Source organism: Gadus morhua, chromosome 20, assembly GCF_902167405.1.
Source record: "Gadus morhua chromosome 20, gadMor3.0, whole genome shotgun sequence".
NCBI lineage: Eukaryota > Metazoa > Chordata > Actinopteri > Gadiformes > Gadidae > Gadus > Gadus morhua.
Genome location: NC_044067.1, coordinates 1342806 through 1357534, shown reverse-complemented (window position 1 = coordinate 1357534; position 14729 = coordinate 1342806). Strand labels below are relative to the sequence as shown.

At 41.2% G+C, this 14729-nt stretch overlaps 2 protein-coding genes across 6 annotated transcripts in view; both read left to right on the top strand.

The window, feature by feature from the left end:
- Nucleotides 1-14729, top strand: part of LOC115533112 (MORC family CW-type zinc finger protein 3) — a 267109-nt gene that overhangs the window by 179770 nt on the left and 72610 nt on the right. The gene's annotated exons all lie outside the window — the stretch shown is intronic.
- The window catches only part of LOC115533113 (glutamic acid-rich protein-like), a 148945-nt gene that overhangs the window by 92023 nt on the left and 42193 nt on the right, over nt 1-14729 (top strand). For 2 of the 4 annotated variants that reach the window (XM_030343383.1, XM_030343384.1), the window contains exons 15-19: nt 5864-5900; nt 6738-6799; nt 8483-8519; nt 9793-9848; nt 10185-10221. In XM_030343383.1, coding sequence (XP_030199243.1) covers nt 5864-5900; nt 6738-6799; nt 8483-8519; nt 9793-9848; nt 10185-10221 — 229 coding nt within the window. The remainder of the gene's footprint in view (nt 1-5863; nt 5901-6737; nt 6800-8482; nt 8520-9792; nt 9849-10184; nt 10222-14729) is intronic. The other 2 variants (XM_030343386.1, XM_030343385.1) reach the window with 2 other exon arrangements.

The following is a 14729-nucleotide window of genomic DNA, read 5'->3' as shown; positions in this document are numbered from 1 at the left end:
TACCAAATTGCAGAGTTCATTTCTTTGTCTAATAACATCAGGTTTACCTGAACAAGCTGAACATCCACCACCTTGTTCACTCTGTCCTCTATCAGAGAGTATGACCCATACTTTGCGCAGTGCCCAGGAGAATCTGACCTGGAATTAATTACAATTTATGTTTCAAGTTTTTAAAACCATGGTCTGTAAAGACAATCCACCATGTCAACTGCAAATGCCAACTAAAGCCACCCTACATGATAACAAATAACAAAATCAAAACGTGGAACTGGTCTAGCTCTCACACTGGTTTACCTGCAGTCACCAGCAAGAACTAGCCCGCCATCCATTGCCCGTAGGTCATTAAAATTCTTGGCTTGATCATTCTGCCCGGCCTGAACGATTACAGGGATGGTGTAGCGGCGCTGATGGCGAAAGAAACTGCTGGCACTGATGCACTGCAGGCCAAACAGGGTCAACATTCTTAGTGTCTGTGTGGCCAAACATCCAGTAAAATGAATGGCCCCACTTAACAGGAGGTTGCAGGTTGGCATGTTCCTGTGGAGCATTGGCTGGTTTTGCCAGAAACGGTGGTAGCCACATGATGCACAGACCTAGATATGTAAGAAAATAAAATAAAACATTGTACCGTAATCAACAGTATATCAGGATTCAATATAGAGTAAGTACTGTACATTACTGGTCAAAGGTTTCATATTTTCAATGAAACACACATGACCAATACAGTATAACACTCAAATATGATGGCATCACAAACCAGCAGACTTAAGCCAGCCTGGTACATACATTGTAAATTAACTGGCAAGACAGTCAGAGCTATCAGATTGTAATTAGATATTCAGATTTTCTAATCAGATGGCCACGTAAACAAAACTGCATAAACAAAGCTGTACCTGCTTGATCTTAACAAAAGTTCCTTCCTGCTGCACGATGCTACTATCCGACCTCTCACAACAGGCCGGACAGATGGCAAAAAGGCCCATCAGCTCCTCTTGGCAAACAATGAATTTGTCAATGCAACTACAACAACAAAAAATGAGGGGGAGGGGGGCGGTGTCATTCAAACTAACAAAGCATTGAGCATTCAATATGGTCTATGTTGGTTTTAGATTATCTCACTTGTGGTGGGGGTCACACGTGTAAGGTGGCTCCTCATCAAACAATTCCTCCTCATCCATCGGCTCTTCGGGCACCCACGACAAGTCACTGATGACAGTGGCATTATCATCATCGTCGTCGTCAACTGTCTGTTCAGGACTAGCGAGGGGAGCGGAGGTTTGTGGGCTGATTGAAGTCTGTGTGCCCACGCTAACCATCTTGGGCTTCAGGTTAACCTGCACAGCTGTGGCAGAGGCAGTAAACATACCCAAACATATGACAATCATGGCAAATCAGCGGCTATGTTTTGGTGTAGGCTATGTATTCATTTCATCAATGTGTATGGAAATGTCCTACTTGCAATGTTTTAGACATAATATCTACCCCTTAAAATACCAAAGATTTACCGTGAGACCATCGGGGGGGCTTCAAAAAACATTGTGTCCCAGCGTCAGAAGTGGAGGAGGGCAAGGGCTGATCCCCAGTATCGACACTCTCCACAGTGTCTACACTGGCCACGGTCTCCTGCTGTGAGGCGTCTGTCAACATCTTGCGAAAACCAAAAATAAAGTATATTAGTATAAAGTATAGTATATATAAGTATATAAAAGGTCACGGTCAAATACAAATATGTGAAAGAGAACCGTAGCAGTCTAGCACTAACACAAAACGCAAACACACTGTTGTGAAAGCCGCTTGATGTTGACGATCACTGATCCAAACACTAGCCATGAAGCTTTCATGACGATATGGACATTTACTTCAGGGCAATTTTGTTTTGGCTCATATTCGTGAATCACGAAATATGCTCTTCTAATGTCAGACTGATCATGCTTGTAGATGAGGCTGTGTCAAAGGGAACACGGTATGCAAAATACACAGAGCTAGCTAACGCGCAGCTTGTAATTAGCAGCTATAGCATGATGCTTACCGTGGCAATCTCTCGCTTGCGGCAGACGGTGTCTCTCGACCTCGGGACAGGGCAGGCAGAGTGGTTTGCATGCACAGACGGCACGGCGGTAGGAATTAACTTCGCCGTCCTCTTACTCTTTAAACCAAGTGAGACCATCTTGGCATCCCCTGAGTGGTAATCCTCCTCCTTGAAATGCGCGCTGCATATTCTGGAGTACGCGGTAACAGAGCTAGCTGAAAAATCTGCCCGCCTAAACTTGACAAATTGCACCCAGCTTCGGAGAATCCCTTTGTCCTTGGGGAAGCAATGGACCCTATGTCCACTTTTGCTGGAGTTGTTGCACCCGCCACAAATACAGTAGAAAACCATGTTATCTACTTATATATCTACTCTCTCTCTCTCTCTCTCTCTCTCTCTCTCTCTCTCTCTCTATCTATATATATGTTATGCTATGCTATGCTATCCCTCACTATCTATCGATGTTATGCTATTCTATCTATCTATCTATCTATCTATCTATCTATCTATCTATCTATCTATCTATCTATCTATCGATGTTATTCTATCTATCTATCTATCTATCTATCTATCTATCTATCTATCTATCTATCTATATATATATCTAGGCTATCTCTATTTATGTATTTACTAATATAATCTGACACTGTCACTCTCTCTCACTAGCGGCTTCGGCTGTCGTCCAAAAGCGGAGTACCCTACGTGACGTCATGCAATGCATTGTGGGAGAAATAAGAATCATCGCTAACCTGTGGCTAATAACCACTAATATATCACCTACTTTTCCTAATATTTATATTTTGTGATACCCTACAACATCAAATACAATGGATAATTGTTTAAATGTTTATTACCAACTAGAAAATTGCCAGAAAAGAAGAAAATAGAAACCTGCACCATGCCCTTTAAGGAACATGAGAAGCTGGGTAAGATTTGGGGAGGCCAGATTTTTTTTAGCTCCTTCAATACTAGCTCTAGGGGTGTCTGCATCCTAATTAATAAACACTTTCCCTTTATATCAGAAAAAGTAGAACGTGACCCAGGGGGAAGATTCATATTAGTTAAGGGTAAAGTTCATTCGGATGACATCACACTTGTTAATATTTACGCCCCAAATTATGACAATGTTAATTTTTTCCAGTCTTTATTCTTAAAACTCAGCGATGTGGAAGGTGATATAATTATTGGGGGGGACTTTAACCTGACCCTTGACCCCAAGATGGACCGCTCGTCTGATAAAAATCCAGCTAAATGTAGATCAAGGAAAATTATCAACTCCTCGATCAAGGAACTGGGACTATGTGAAATCTGGAGATTTGCACACCCCAAAAATAGGGAAATACTCTTTTTTTTCTCCTGTACATAACTCTTTTACCAGAATAGATTACTTTATTATACCCATGGCAATGGTCCACAGAATAAGTAGTTGGGAATATCTTCCTCGTGTTATGTCTAACCATGCCCCTATCTCTTTGAATATCCTTCCAAGAGATAAATCTCAGAAATGTTACAGATGGAGAATTAATCCTGTTCTGTTACACAACCCAGATTTTGATAAATTCATTACTTCCCAAATTAAACTATTTTTAGAGACAAACTCTGAGACCGCCCCTTCTCCTTCCTTACTCTGGGAGTCGCTTAAGGCCTATCTTAGGGGGAAGATAATATCTTTTTCTAGTCACATTAAAAAAGAATATTGGAAAAATCTGGACACACTAGAGGCTGAAATAAAAAGTGGTACACTTTAAAACATGATCGGAAGGTCTACACAAGACTCTCTTGAGAAAACCCAACCAATACAATACATCGAACACTTATAAAACTGAGAGGGCATTACTTAGGACTAGACAGAGATATTATGAACTGAGGGATAAGGGTAACAAACTACTAGCTTGGCAATTGAAAAAGCAAATGTCAGCGTCAATGATACATAAAGTCAATAAATCTGACAACACTACCACGTGTAACCCAAAAGAGATCAACAATTGTTTTCAAGGGTTTTACAAGAGCTTATACTCATCAGAATTTGAGAATACTGCTGATAAATGTGAGACATTCCTATCCTCATTGAACTTACCTAAGCTGTCCGAAGCAGACAGGGCTAGGCTAGATCAACCACTATCCAGGAACGAAATTCTCAAAGCCCTTATGTCTCTTCAGTCCGGACTCTCTTTAGACGGATTCACTCCGGAGTTTTATAAAAAATATCATAATCTACTATTGAACCCCCTAATATACATGTACCAACATTCATTTAATACCAAAACGTTACCCCCAACAATCCAGGAGGCCCTTATCACGTTAATTTGCAAGCCAGAAAAGGACCCGGAACTCGCAGGCTCCTACCGCCCTATCTCTTTGCTCTAGGTGGAGAGCAAAGTTTATGCCAAGGCTATAGCGACAAGACTGGAGGATTATCTTCCCTTTCTTGTACATAAAGATCAGACAGGCTTTATTAAAAATAGAGTATCCATGAACAACCTTGGGCGCCTCTTCTACATAATTACACAAACAGAAAGTTTTTTTTGGGTTAGGGTTTTATTTTTGTACATTTCTTCCTTTTATTTTATTCTTTGTTGCTTCTTTATCTTATCTTTTAATACTTTGGAAAGTATACAAAAGGTTCAATTTATTCATGATCACTCAAATTGTTATGTGTATTGCATTCTACGGTTGTCTTGGGTGCGGTTGTTACTAACCGAGCCACCCCTTAATGCCTATCTGTTCTTATCAGGTTATAAGAATTGTCAAATTCAATGGCACGTATCATTTTTGTGTATTCTAGACTATGTTTGCTGTCGTATGGAAATATTCCTTTACATATATAAAACATAACTGATGCTGTAAATTAAGTAGATATGTTGTACTGCTTATACCTCATAGCAGATCCCAGCAGATGCCATGTATAATTAAGTTGATCCGTTATTATCTTAACTTTCCTTTACTTAACATGCACTTTCCTTTTTTTTTTTTGTTTGTTCTCTGTATAAAACCTGAAAAACTCAATAAACACAATGTTAAAAAAAAAGACACAAGTCTGATAATATTTTTTTGTTTTACAGGAACACTATCAAAGCTCTGGCAGAAAAATTACCTGATTATAGTGGAAAAAAAAGGAAAAACTCCAGTGCTAACGTTGAGGATACAGAGTGAGTCCACAATCACAGGGGTTTGAGTGCTTTAGGTATCGTCATACAGTCCAAGTTACCTGTATGATCTTTAATGGCTACTGTAGCAGGTTCAGAGAGCGCACAGAGGCCACAGTTCGTCTTCCCTCACTCGGAGCGTCTTTATTGCAAAGCGTAACAAAACAAAGCAGAGACTTCAAACAAAAATTGAAAGTAATGTCCAGGAGAGTCCTTGCGTTCGGCGATCCACGACATGCGATCTCTGGTACGGAACGCGTTGGACCTCTCTCTGCTCCCCGGTTCCCCTACTAACCACAAAGCAGGCACATAAATACAAACACCCTGATTGGCCTGAGTGCTGACACCTGCTCACACACCCCCCCCCCCCCCAGCCAATCCAGTACGCTCCCAACCTGCCCATACTCCCCCTGCAGGCCAGACGTCACAACCCCCCACAGCTACATTTAAATGTATCTCATGTTAACTGTTTGAACTTTATTCAATCACTGCAGCATACTTGTGGCTTTGTCAAGTGAAACTTGAACACTTGACAAACTTGACTTTTCCAGTCAAAATCCAAAGTTATCAGCACTGCCTCCCTTCAGAATAATACGCTACAGGACACTTGTATGTAGTCTTATAGGGACATACAGAAAACTGTTCATAGACTGAGCTTGGCATTTCTGACAATTGTTTATGTTGACAGTGACGAGAAGCCTGATGAAGATGATGAATCAGAAGAGGTAAAGAAGAAATATATATCATTTTATTTCATGTACCACAAATTGTACATCAAATATAATCAAAATGCTATATATATTTATCATTATCAGAATAATAGAGAGTGAGTGTTTTACATGCTAATTTCATAAATGCTCTACATGATGAATAAGTTAAGGTAGCCAATAATCATATTTTAAATACTGTCTTTTTAATACTGTATTGATAGTCAGGCAGGTGGAGGGAAGTCGTTGCTAGGTCTGCCTGACATTTACACAAAAAACAATTATACTTTATGTATTGATTTACATATGGAATTATATTACGTGTGACTGTGCTGCTATGATAATTCAGTACTGAAACTGTCTTTTGATCATGACAACAATAACTCCACCCCGACCACACCACAGACCTCAGGAAAGGGCCCTTCTGGTGAATTCAGTTTAGTATTGTCTGGGGGGTACATACTGTTGCCCCAACTTGCGAGAGCGTTGAGGTAAGCAGAGAAAGAGAGTAAATGGAAGCCGTTAGAAGACTAACGCAAGAAAAACAGGACCTGGCTGCAAAATTATATGTACTGAACTTAAAGGTATGCCTTTTGAGTTTAGTAGGTTGCTGGTGTTTCGCCTTTTCTTAAACTTTGCAGTGCTCAGCTTAGTCCTCAGTTTCTCAGTGTACCTGACAATAAAATACGTGAGGGTAGGAAAATAATGCTGCAATGAAATGTGTTTTGAGTAGAAATGTTGACTGTCAACTGTGAAAACCTTTGATGCCGCAACCCTGATGGAGTTTTATACCAATAAAATCAACACATCTTTGTTAGTTGTTAGAACATCAAACACCATTTGATTCCCCATTAGGTGAAGCCGTTGGAGGGGGAGAAAGCCAGCATTTCTGAGGAGCAAGAAAAGAAGAAGCCACGGTCAGTCTCTCTCTCCATCTCATCTACATATAATATAATAAGATAAATGCATCTAATGAAAATGGCACACAATATGTATTGTTATACCTGTCTCACAGTCTGAAGGAAGAGGTCAAAAATTGAATGAAAGCCTTGTGGGAACGAGTGCAACGTCATTGAGGAGATATTGGAACAGGTCCTCCGTATCAATGGTCCTACTTCACAGCAGTACCATTGACCCATGTTGTTTACTACAACTACGCATTCAGATATAAAGTGTACATGTAGTACATTTTATATATCTAGACTATCATTGGAATCTATGGTTATTAAGCGGTTTGGGGTATCCCTACCATCTCACCTCACTATCTCACCTCACTTCCGCCTGCGTGGCCAGCCAAAATGGCTACCACATAGACTTTGATGATGAAGAAAGCCAAACCTTTCTCCAGTAAGCGCTGTAGGAGACGCTTCCCACCTCACAGAGAGATGGGACAACTGTCATGAACTCCCCTCTCAGTCATCTCATTCTCCCCTCTCAGTTCTCTCAGTGCCAGATTGCCCTATGTCTTCAGTAATAGTTTCTCCAGCGTTTTCCGGACTGATTCCCCGTTATCGACCCTGCCTGTCCCCGACCTGCCTGCTCTGTCTCTGTCCCGGTGATCGACGGTCTTCCACCCCCGACAACGGATCCTGCCTGCGCCCTGCCGGTCTTCTGTCTACCCCAATCTGGGAATAAAAGACATAACTGACCGTCTGCCTGCCTACGTGTGCTGCATTTGGGTCCTTTCCCGATCCATTACAACAACGTGTTTTTTTTTTCACACCACTTCGAGAAAAAGCACCACTTCGCCGCATAGAGGGAGGAAGAGGAAGGCACGTGGGCACTCTGGAAGGTATTGATAACCACTGCTGGCGGCCTCTGCCCTGATAGATCCACCTCTCAGAAGTAAACCAACAGCCATCCCGACTGGTGCACTGTCCCATCCCGTGCGCTTGTCTGAAAGTGCCAGCCATAACCACAGAGCTGAACGGCTCTCCGGGGCCACCAGAATGAGGGACTGATCCTCATCTGATCTGCTCCAAAAAAGAGACTGGATCAGTTGAAGTGGCGGGAACGATTGAGCGGTGAATTGCTGAAATTTCAGTGCATGCAAGTGCGCTCACGGAACAATACCATAAGGCGAAGCCTAGACGGCTTAGCCTGCATGAAATAGAACCAATACACGGCCCCTCTTATCAAGACACAAGTCTGACAATATTATTTTGTTTTACTGGAACACAATCCAAACTGTGGCATCCAATTTAAGAGATTACAGTGGAAAAAGTAGGACCAACCCCGGCGATAATGAACCCATTGAGGAAACGGAGTGAGTCCACAATCCCAGGGTTTTGAGTTCTTTAGGTATCATCAAACAGTCCAAGTTACCTGTATGATCTTTAATGGCTACAGCTAAATGTGTCTCATGTTAACTGATTACTTTACTCAATCACTGCAGCCACATGCTGTGATACTTGTGGTTTTGTCAAGTGAAACTTGAACACTTCACAAACTTGACTTTTCCAGTCAAAGTCCAAAGTTATCAGCACTGCCTTCCTTCAGAATAGTACGGTACAGGACACCTGTAGGTAGTCTTATAGGGACATACTGAAAACTGGTCATTGACTGAGCTTGGGATTTCTGACAATTGTTTATGTTGACAGTGACGAGATGCCTGATGAAGATGATGAATCAGAAGAGGTAAAGAAAAAAAATATATTTTATATTGTGTGTAAGATAAATTGTAAATCAAATATAATCAAAATGCTTTATTCTATTTCTTATCATTATCTTACCCTTACTTACTTACTCATCTTACTCATTTGCGCATGTGCCAAGCAGCTCACACACACACACAGCACGCGCAAACGCATACATACACCTCAAGCAAGCACATACACACTGCATACACATACCGCACACACACGCAAAGGAGCACGAACATACATGGAAATGCGTGTACACACACACACACACCCATCCACGCATGCGCACACACTGCACGTCAAGACAAGGGCAGCAACGCATACACGGAAGCGCACACCCACGCACGCACACACACAAGCCCGCACACACACCGTACGTCAAGACAACGGCAGCGACACACTCGCCGAGCTAAGACGTTATGTTTTTAAACACAACGTTTTTAAACATTGAACCCCAGTTACCATAAATTGACAACATTTTTAATGTTATCAAATGTTCACACACTAGCTGCTTTCAGACGCACGTGTAAGTCCAGATATTCTCCTGATGGGCCGTATGTGTGAACAACATATCCTGACATTTTTACCCTGAAAATCTCCTGAATAATACTACCCCTGAGGTTCTATTATCTCAGTAGGAAATGTAAATTACCTTATATGTCAATGAGGAGTAGAAAGTCGGAATATCTCACACTACTTCTGTGGGTGTGTTGATGACACTTCTGCATGTCATTGAGTGCCCCCCTAAATGATAATCAGCATGTTACCTTTTGTTCGCTGAATGGTAAAAAAAATATTTAAATGTTACCACTGCTATTAAGAGTCATTTGTGGTGAGCGAATGTTATGCGTCGTAAAATTATAAGCAAAATGTTGTTATATTATGCGCTCAGAAATTTTCTACATTATCGACTGGGTTTTCCACATTATTGCTATGGGTTTATTGACAGCTAGAGGTTGAGCTCTCGCACCACGAAAAATCGAGTCAGAATAATAAAGATGAGAATGTTTATTACATGCCAATGTCATAAAAGCTCTACATGTTGAATAAGTTATGGTAGCCAATGATCATCTTTAAATACTGGGTCTTTTTAATACTGTATTCGTTAGTCAGGCAGGTGGAGGGAAGTCATTTCTAAATCGGCCTGACATTTAACAAAAACAATTTATACTTTATGCATTGATTTACGTAATGAATTATATTGGGTGTGAAGTGTGCTGCTATGATAATTCAGAGTACTGAAACTGTCTTCTCATCAAAACAACAAGAACTCCATCACGAGCACATCAGAGACCAGCGACAACGTATCCCCTGATGAAACGGAGTGAGTCCACAATCACAGGGTTTTGAGTGTTTTAGGTATAGTCATCATACAGTCCAAGTTCCCTGTATGATCTTTAACGGCTACAGCTAAATGTGTCTCATGTTAACTGTTTACTTTATTCAATCACTGCAGCCACATACTGTGATACTTGTGGTTTTGTCAAGTGAATCTGAACACTTGACAAACTTGACTTTTCCCGTCAAAATCCAAAGTTATCAGCACTGCCTCCCTTCAGAATAGTACGCTACAGGACACCTGTATGTAGTCTTATAGGGACATACCGAAAACTGGTCATTGACTGAGCTTGGCATTTCTGACAATTGTTTATGTTGACAGTGACGAGAGGCCTGATGAAGATGATGAATCAGAAGAGGTAAAGAAGAAATATATATCATTATATTTCATGTACTATAAATTGTACATCAAATATAATCAAAATGCTTTCTTCTATTTTTTGTCATTATCAGAATAATAGAGATTGAGTGTTTATTACATGCTAACTTCATTAAAGCTCTACATGATGAATAAGTTAAGGTAGCCAATAATCATATTTTAAATACTGTCTTTTTAATACTGTGTTCGTTAGTCAGGCAGGTGGAGGGAAGTCGTTGCTAGGTCTGCCTGACATTGACACAAAAACCAATTATACTTTATGTATTGATTTACATATGGAATTATATTACGTGTGACTGTGCTGCTATGATAATTCAGAGTACTGAAACTGTCTTTTGATCATGACAACCCGACCTCCACCCCGACCACACCACAGACCTCAGGAGAGGGCCCTTCTGGTAAAATCAGTTTAGTATTGTCTGGGGGTACATACTGTTGCCCCAACTTGCAAGAGTGTTGAGGTAAGCAGAGAAAGAGAGTAAATGGAAGCCGTTAGAAGACTAACGCAAGAAAAACAGGACCTGGCTGCAAAATTATATGTACTGAACTTAAAGGTGTGCCTTTTGAGTTTAGTAGGTTGCTGGTTTTTCTTAAGCTTTGCGGTGCTCAGCCTAGTCCTCAGTTTCTCATTGTACCTGACAATAAAATACTTGAGAGTAGGAAAATAATGCTGCAATGAAATGTGTTTTGTGTAGAAATGTTGACTGTCAACTGTGAAAACCTTTGATGCCGCAACCCTGATGGAGTTTTATACCAATAAAATCAACACATCTTTGTTAGTTGTTAGAACATCAAACACCATTTGATTCCCCATTAGCTGAAGCCGTTGGAGGGGGAGAAAGCCAGCATTTCTGAGGAGCAAGAAAAGAAGGAGGCATGGTCAGTCTCTCTCTCCCTCTCATCTACATATAATATAATAAGATAAATGCAGCTAATGAAAATGGCACACAGTCTCACAGTCTGACGGAAGAGGTCAAAAATTGAATGAAAGCCTTGTGGGAACGAGTGCAACGTCATTGAGGAGATATTGGAACAGGTCCTCCGTATCAATGGTCCTACTTCACAGCAGTACCATTGACCCATGTTGTTTACTACAACTACGCATTCAGATATAAAGTGTATATGTAGTACATTTTATATATCTAGACTATCATTGGAATCTATGGTTATTAAGCGGTTTGGGGTCTCCCCACCATCTCACCTCACTATCTCACCTCACTTCCGCCTGCGTGGCCAGCCAAAATGGCTACCACATAGACTATGATGATGAAGAAAGCCAAACCTTTCTCCAGTAAGCGCTGTTGGAGACGCTTCCTACCTCACAGAGAGATGGGACAACTGTCATGATCTCCCCTCTCAGTCATCTCATTCTCCCCTCTCAGTTCTCTCAGTGCCAGATTGCCCTATGTCTTCAGTAATAGTTTCTCCAGCGTTTTTCGGACTGATTCCCCGTTATCGACCCTGCCTGTCCCCGACCTGCCTGCTCTGTCTCTGTCCCGGTGATCGACGGTCTTCCACCCCCGACAACGGATCCTGCCTGCGTCCTGCCTGTCTTCTGTCTACTCCTATCTGGGAATAAAAGACATAACTGACCGTCTGCCTGCCTACGTGTGCTGCATTTGGGTCCTTTCCCGATCCATTACGTCTTTTTTTCACACCACTTCGAAAAAGCGCACCACTTCGCCGCCTAGAGGGAGGAAGAGGAAGGCACGCGGGCACTCTGGAAAGTATTGATAACCACTGCTGGCGGCCTCTGCCCTGATAGATCAACCTCTCAGAAGTAAACCAACAGCCATCCCGACTGGTGCACTGTCCCATCCCATGCACTTGTCTGAAAGTGCCAGCCATAACCACAGAGCTGAACGGCTCTACGGGGCCACCAGAATGAAGGACAGATCCTCATCTGATCTGCTCCAAAAAAGAGACTGGATCAGTTGAAGTGGCGGGAACGGTTCATTGGTGAATTGCTGAAATTTCAGTGCATGCAAGTGCGCTCACGGAACAATACCATAAGGCGAAGCCTAGACGGCTTAGCCTGCATGAAATAGAACCAATACACGGCCCCTCTTATCAAGACACAAGTCTGACAATATTATTTTGTTTTACTGGAACACAATCCAAACTGTGGCATCCAATTTAAGAGATTACAGTGGAAATAGTCGGACCAACCCCGGCAATAACGAACCCATTGAGATAACGGAGTGAGTCCACAATCACAGGGTTTTGAGTTCTTTAGGTATCATCAAACAGTCCAAGTTACCTGTATGATCTTTTATGGTTACAGGCTTACAGCTAAATGTATCTCATGTTAACTGACAAACTTGACTTTTCCAGTCAAAATCCAAAGTTATCAGCACTGCCTCCCTTCAGAATAGTACGCTACAGGACACCTGTATGTAGTCTTATAGGGACATACAGAAAACTGGTCATTGACTGAGCTTGGCATTTCTGACAATTGTTTATGTTGACAGCGACGAGAGGCCTGATGAAGATGATGAATCAGAAAAGGTAAAGAAAAAAAATATATTTTATATTGTGTGTAAGATAAATTGTGCATCAAATATAATCAAAATGCTTTATTCTATTTCTTATCATTATCTTACTACCATAATAGCAGGCCTGTCGCAATAGTTACTCATGTGCGCATGTGCCAAGCAGCTCACACACACACACAGCACGCGCAAACGCATGCATACACCTCAAGCAAGCACATACACACTGCATACACATACCGCACACACACGCAAAGGAGCACGAACATACATGGAAACGCGCACACACACACAGGCACGCACGCGCACACACCGCACGTCAAGACAAGGGCAGCAACACATACACGGAAGCGCACACCCACGCACGCACGTCGCACACACACAAGCCCGCACACACACCGTACGTCAAGACAACGGCAGTGATACACTCGCCGAGCTAAGACGTTATGTTTTTAAACACAACATTTTTAAACATTGAACCCCAGTTACCATAAATTGACAAAATCTTCAATGTTATCAAATGCTCACACACTAGCAGCTTTCAGACGCACGTGTAAGTCCAGATATTCTCCTGATGGGCCGTATGTGTGAACAACATATCTTGACATTTTTACCCTGAAAATCTCCTGAATAATACTACCCCTGAGGTAGTATTACCTCAATAGGAAATGTAAATGACTTTATATGTCAATGAGGAGTAGAAAGTCGGAATACCTCACACCACTTCTGTGGGCGTGTTGATGACACTTCTGCATGTCATTGAGTGGCCCCCTAAATGATAATCAGCATGTTACCTTTTGTTCGCTGAATGGTAAAAAAAATATTTAAATGTTGCCACTGCTATTAAGAGTCCTTTGTGGTGAACGAATGTTATGCGTCGTAAAATTATAGCCAAACTGTTGTTATATTATGCGCTCAGAAATTTTCTACATTATCGACTGGGTTTTCCACATTATTGCTATGGGTTTATTTACAACTAGAGTTTGAGCTCTCGCAACACGAAAAATCTAGTCAGAATAATAAAGATTGAGAATGTTTATTACATGCCAATGTCCTAAAAGCTCTACATGTTGAATAAGTTAAGGTAGCCAATAATCATCTTTAAATACTGGGTCTTTTTAATACTGTATTCGATAGTCAGGCAGGTGGAGGGAAGTCGTTGCTAGGTCTGCCTGACATTTACACAAAAACTATTTATACTTTATGCATTGATTTACATATTGAATTATATTAGGTGTGAAGTGTGCTGCTATGATAATTCTGAGTACTGAAACTGTCTTCTCATCACAACAACAAGAACTCCATCACGAGCACATCACAGACCAGCGACAACGTATCCCCTGATGAAACGGAGTGAGTCCACAATCATAGGGTTTTGAGTGTTTTAGGTATTGTCATCATACAGTCACAGTTACCTGTATGATCTTTAAAGGCTGCAGATAAATGTATCGCATGTTAACTGTTTACTTTATTCAATCACTGCAGCCACACACTTTGATACTTGTGGTTTTGTCAAGTGAAACTGAACACTTGACAAACTTGACTTTTCCCGTCAAAATCCAAAGTTATCAGCACTGCCTCCCTTCAGAATAATACGCTACAGGACACCTGTATGTAGTCTTTTAGGGACATACAGAAAACTGGTCATTGACTGAGCTTGGTATTTCTGGCAATTGTTTATGTTTTTCAGTGACGAGAGGCCTGATGAAGATGATGAATCAGAAGAGGTAAAGAAGAAATATATATCATTATATTTCATGTACTATAAATTGTACATCAAATATAATCAAAATGCTTTCTTCTATTTTTTGTCATTATCAGAATAATAGAGATTGAGTGTTTATTACATGCTAACTTCATTAAAGCTCTACATGATGAATAAGTTAAGGTAGCCAATAATCATATTTTAAATACTGTCTTTTGAATACTGTATTGATAGTCAGGCAGGTGGAGGGAAGTCGTTGCTAGGTCTGCCTGACATTTACACAAAAACCAA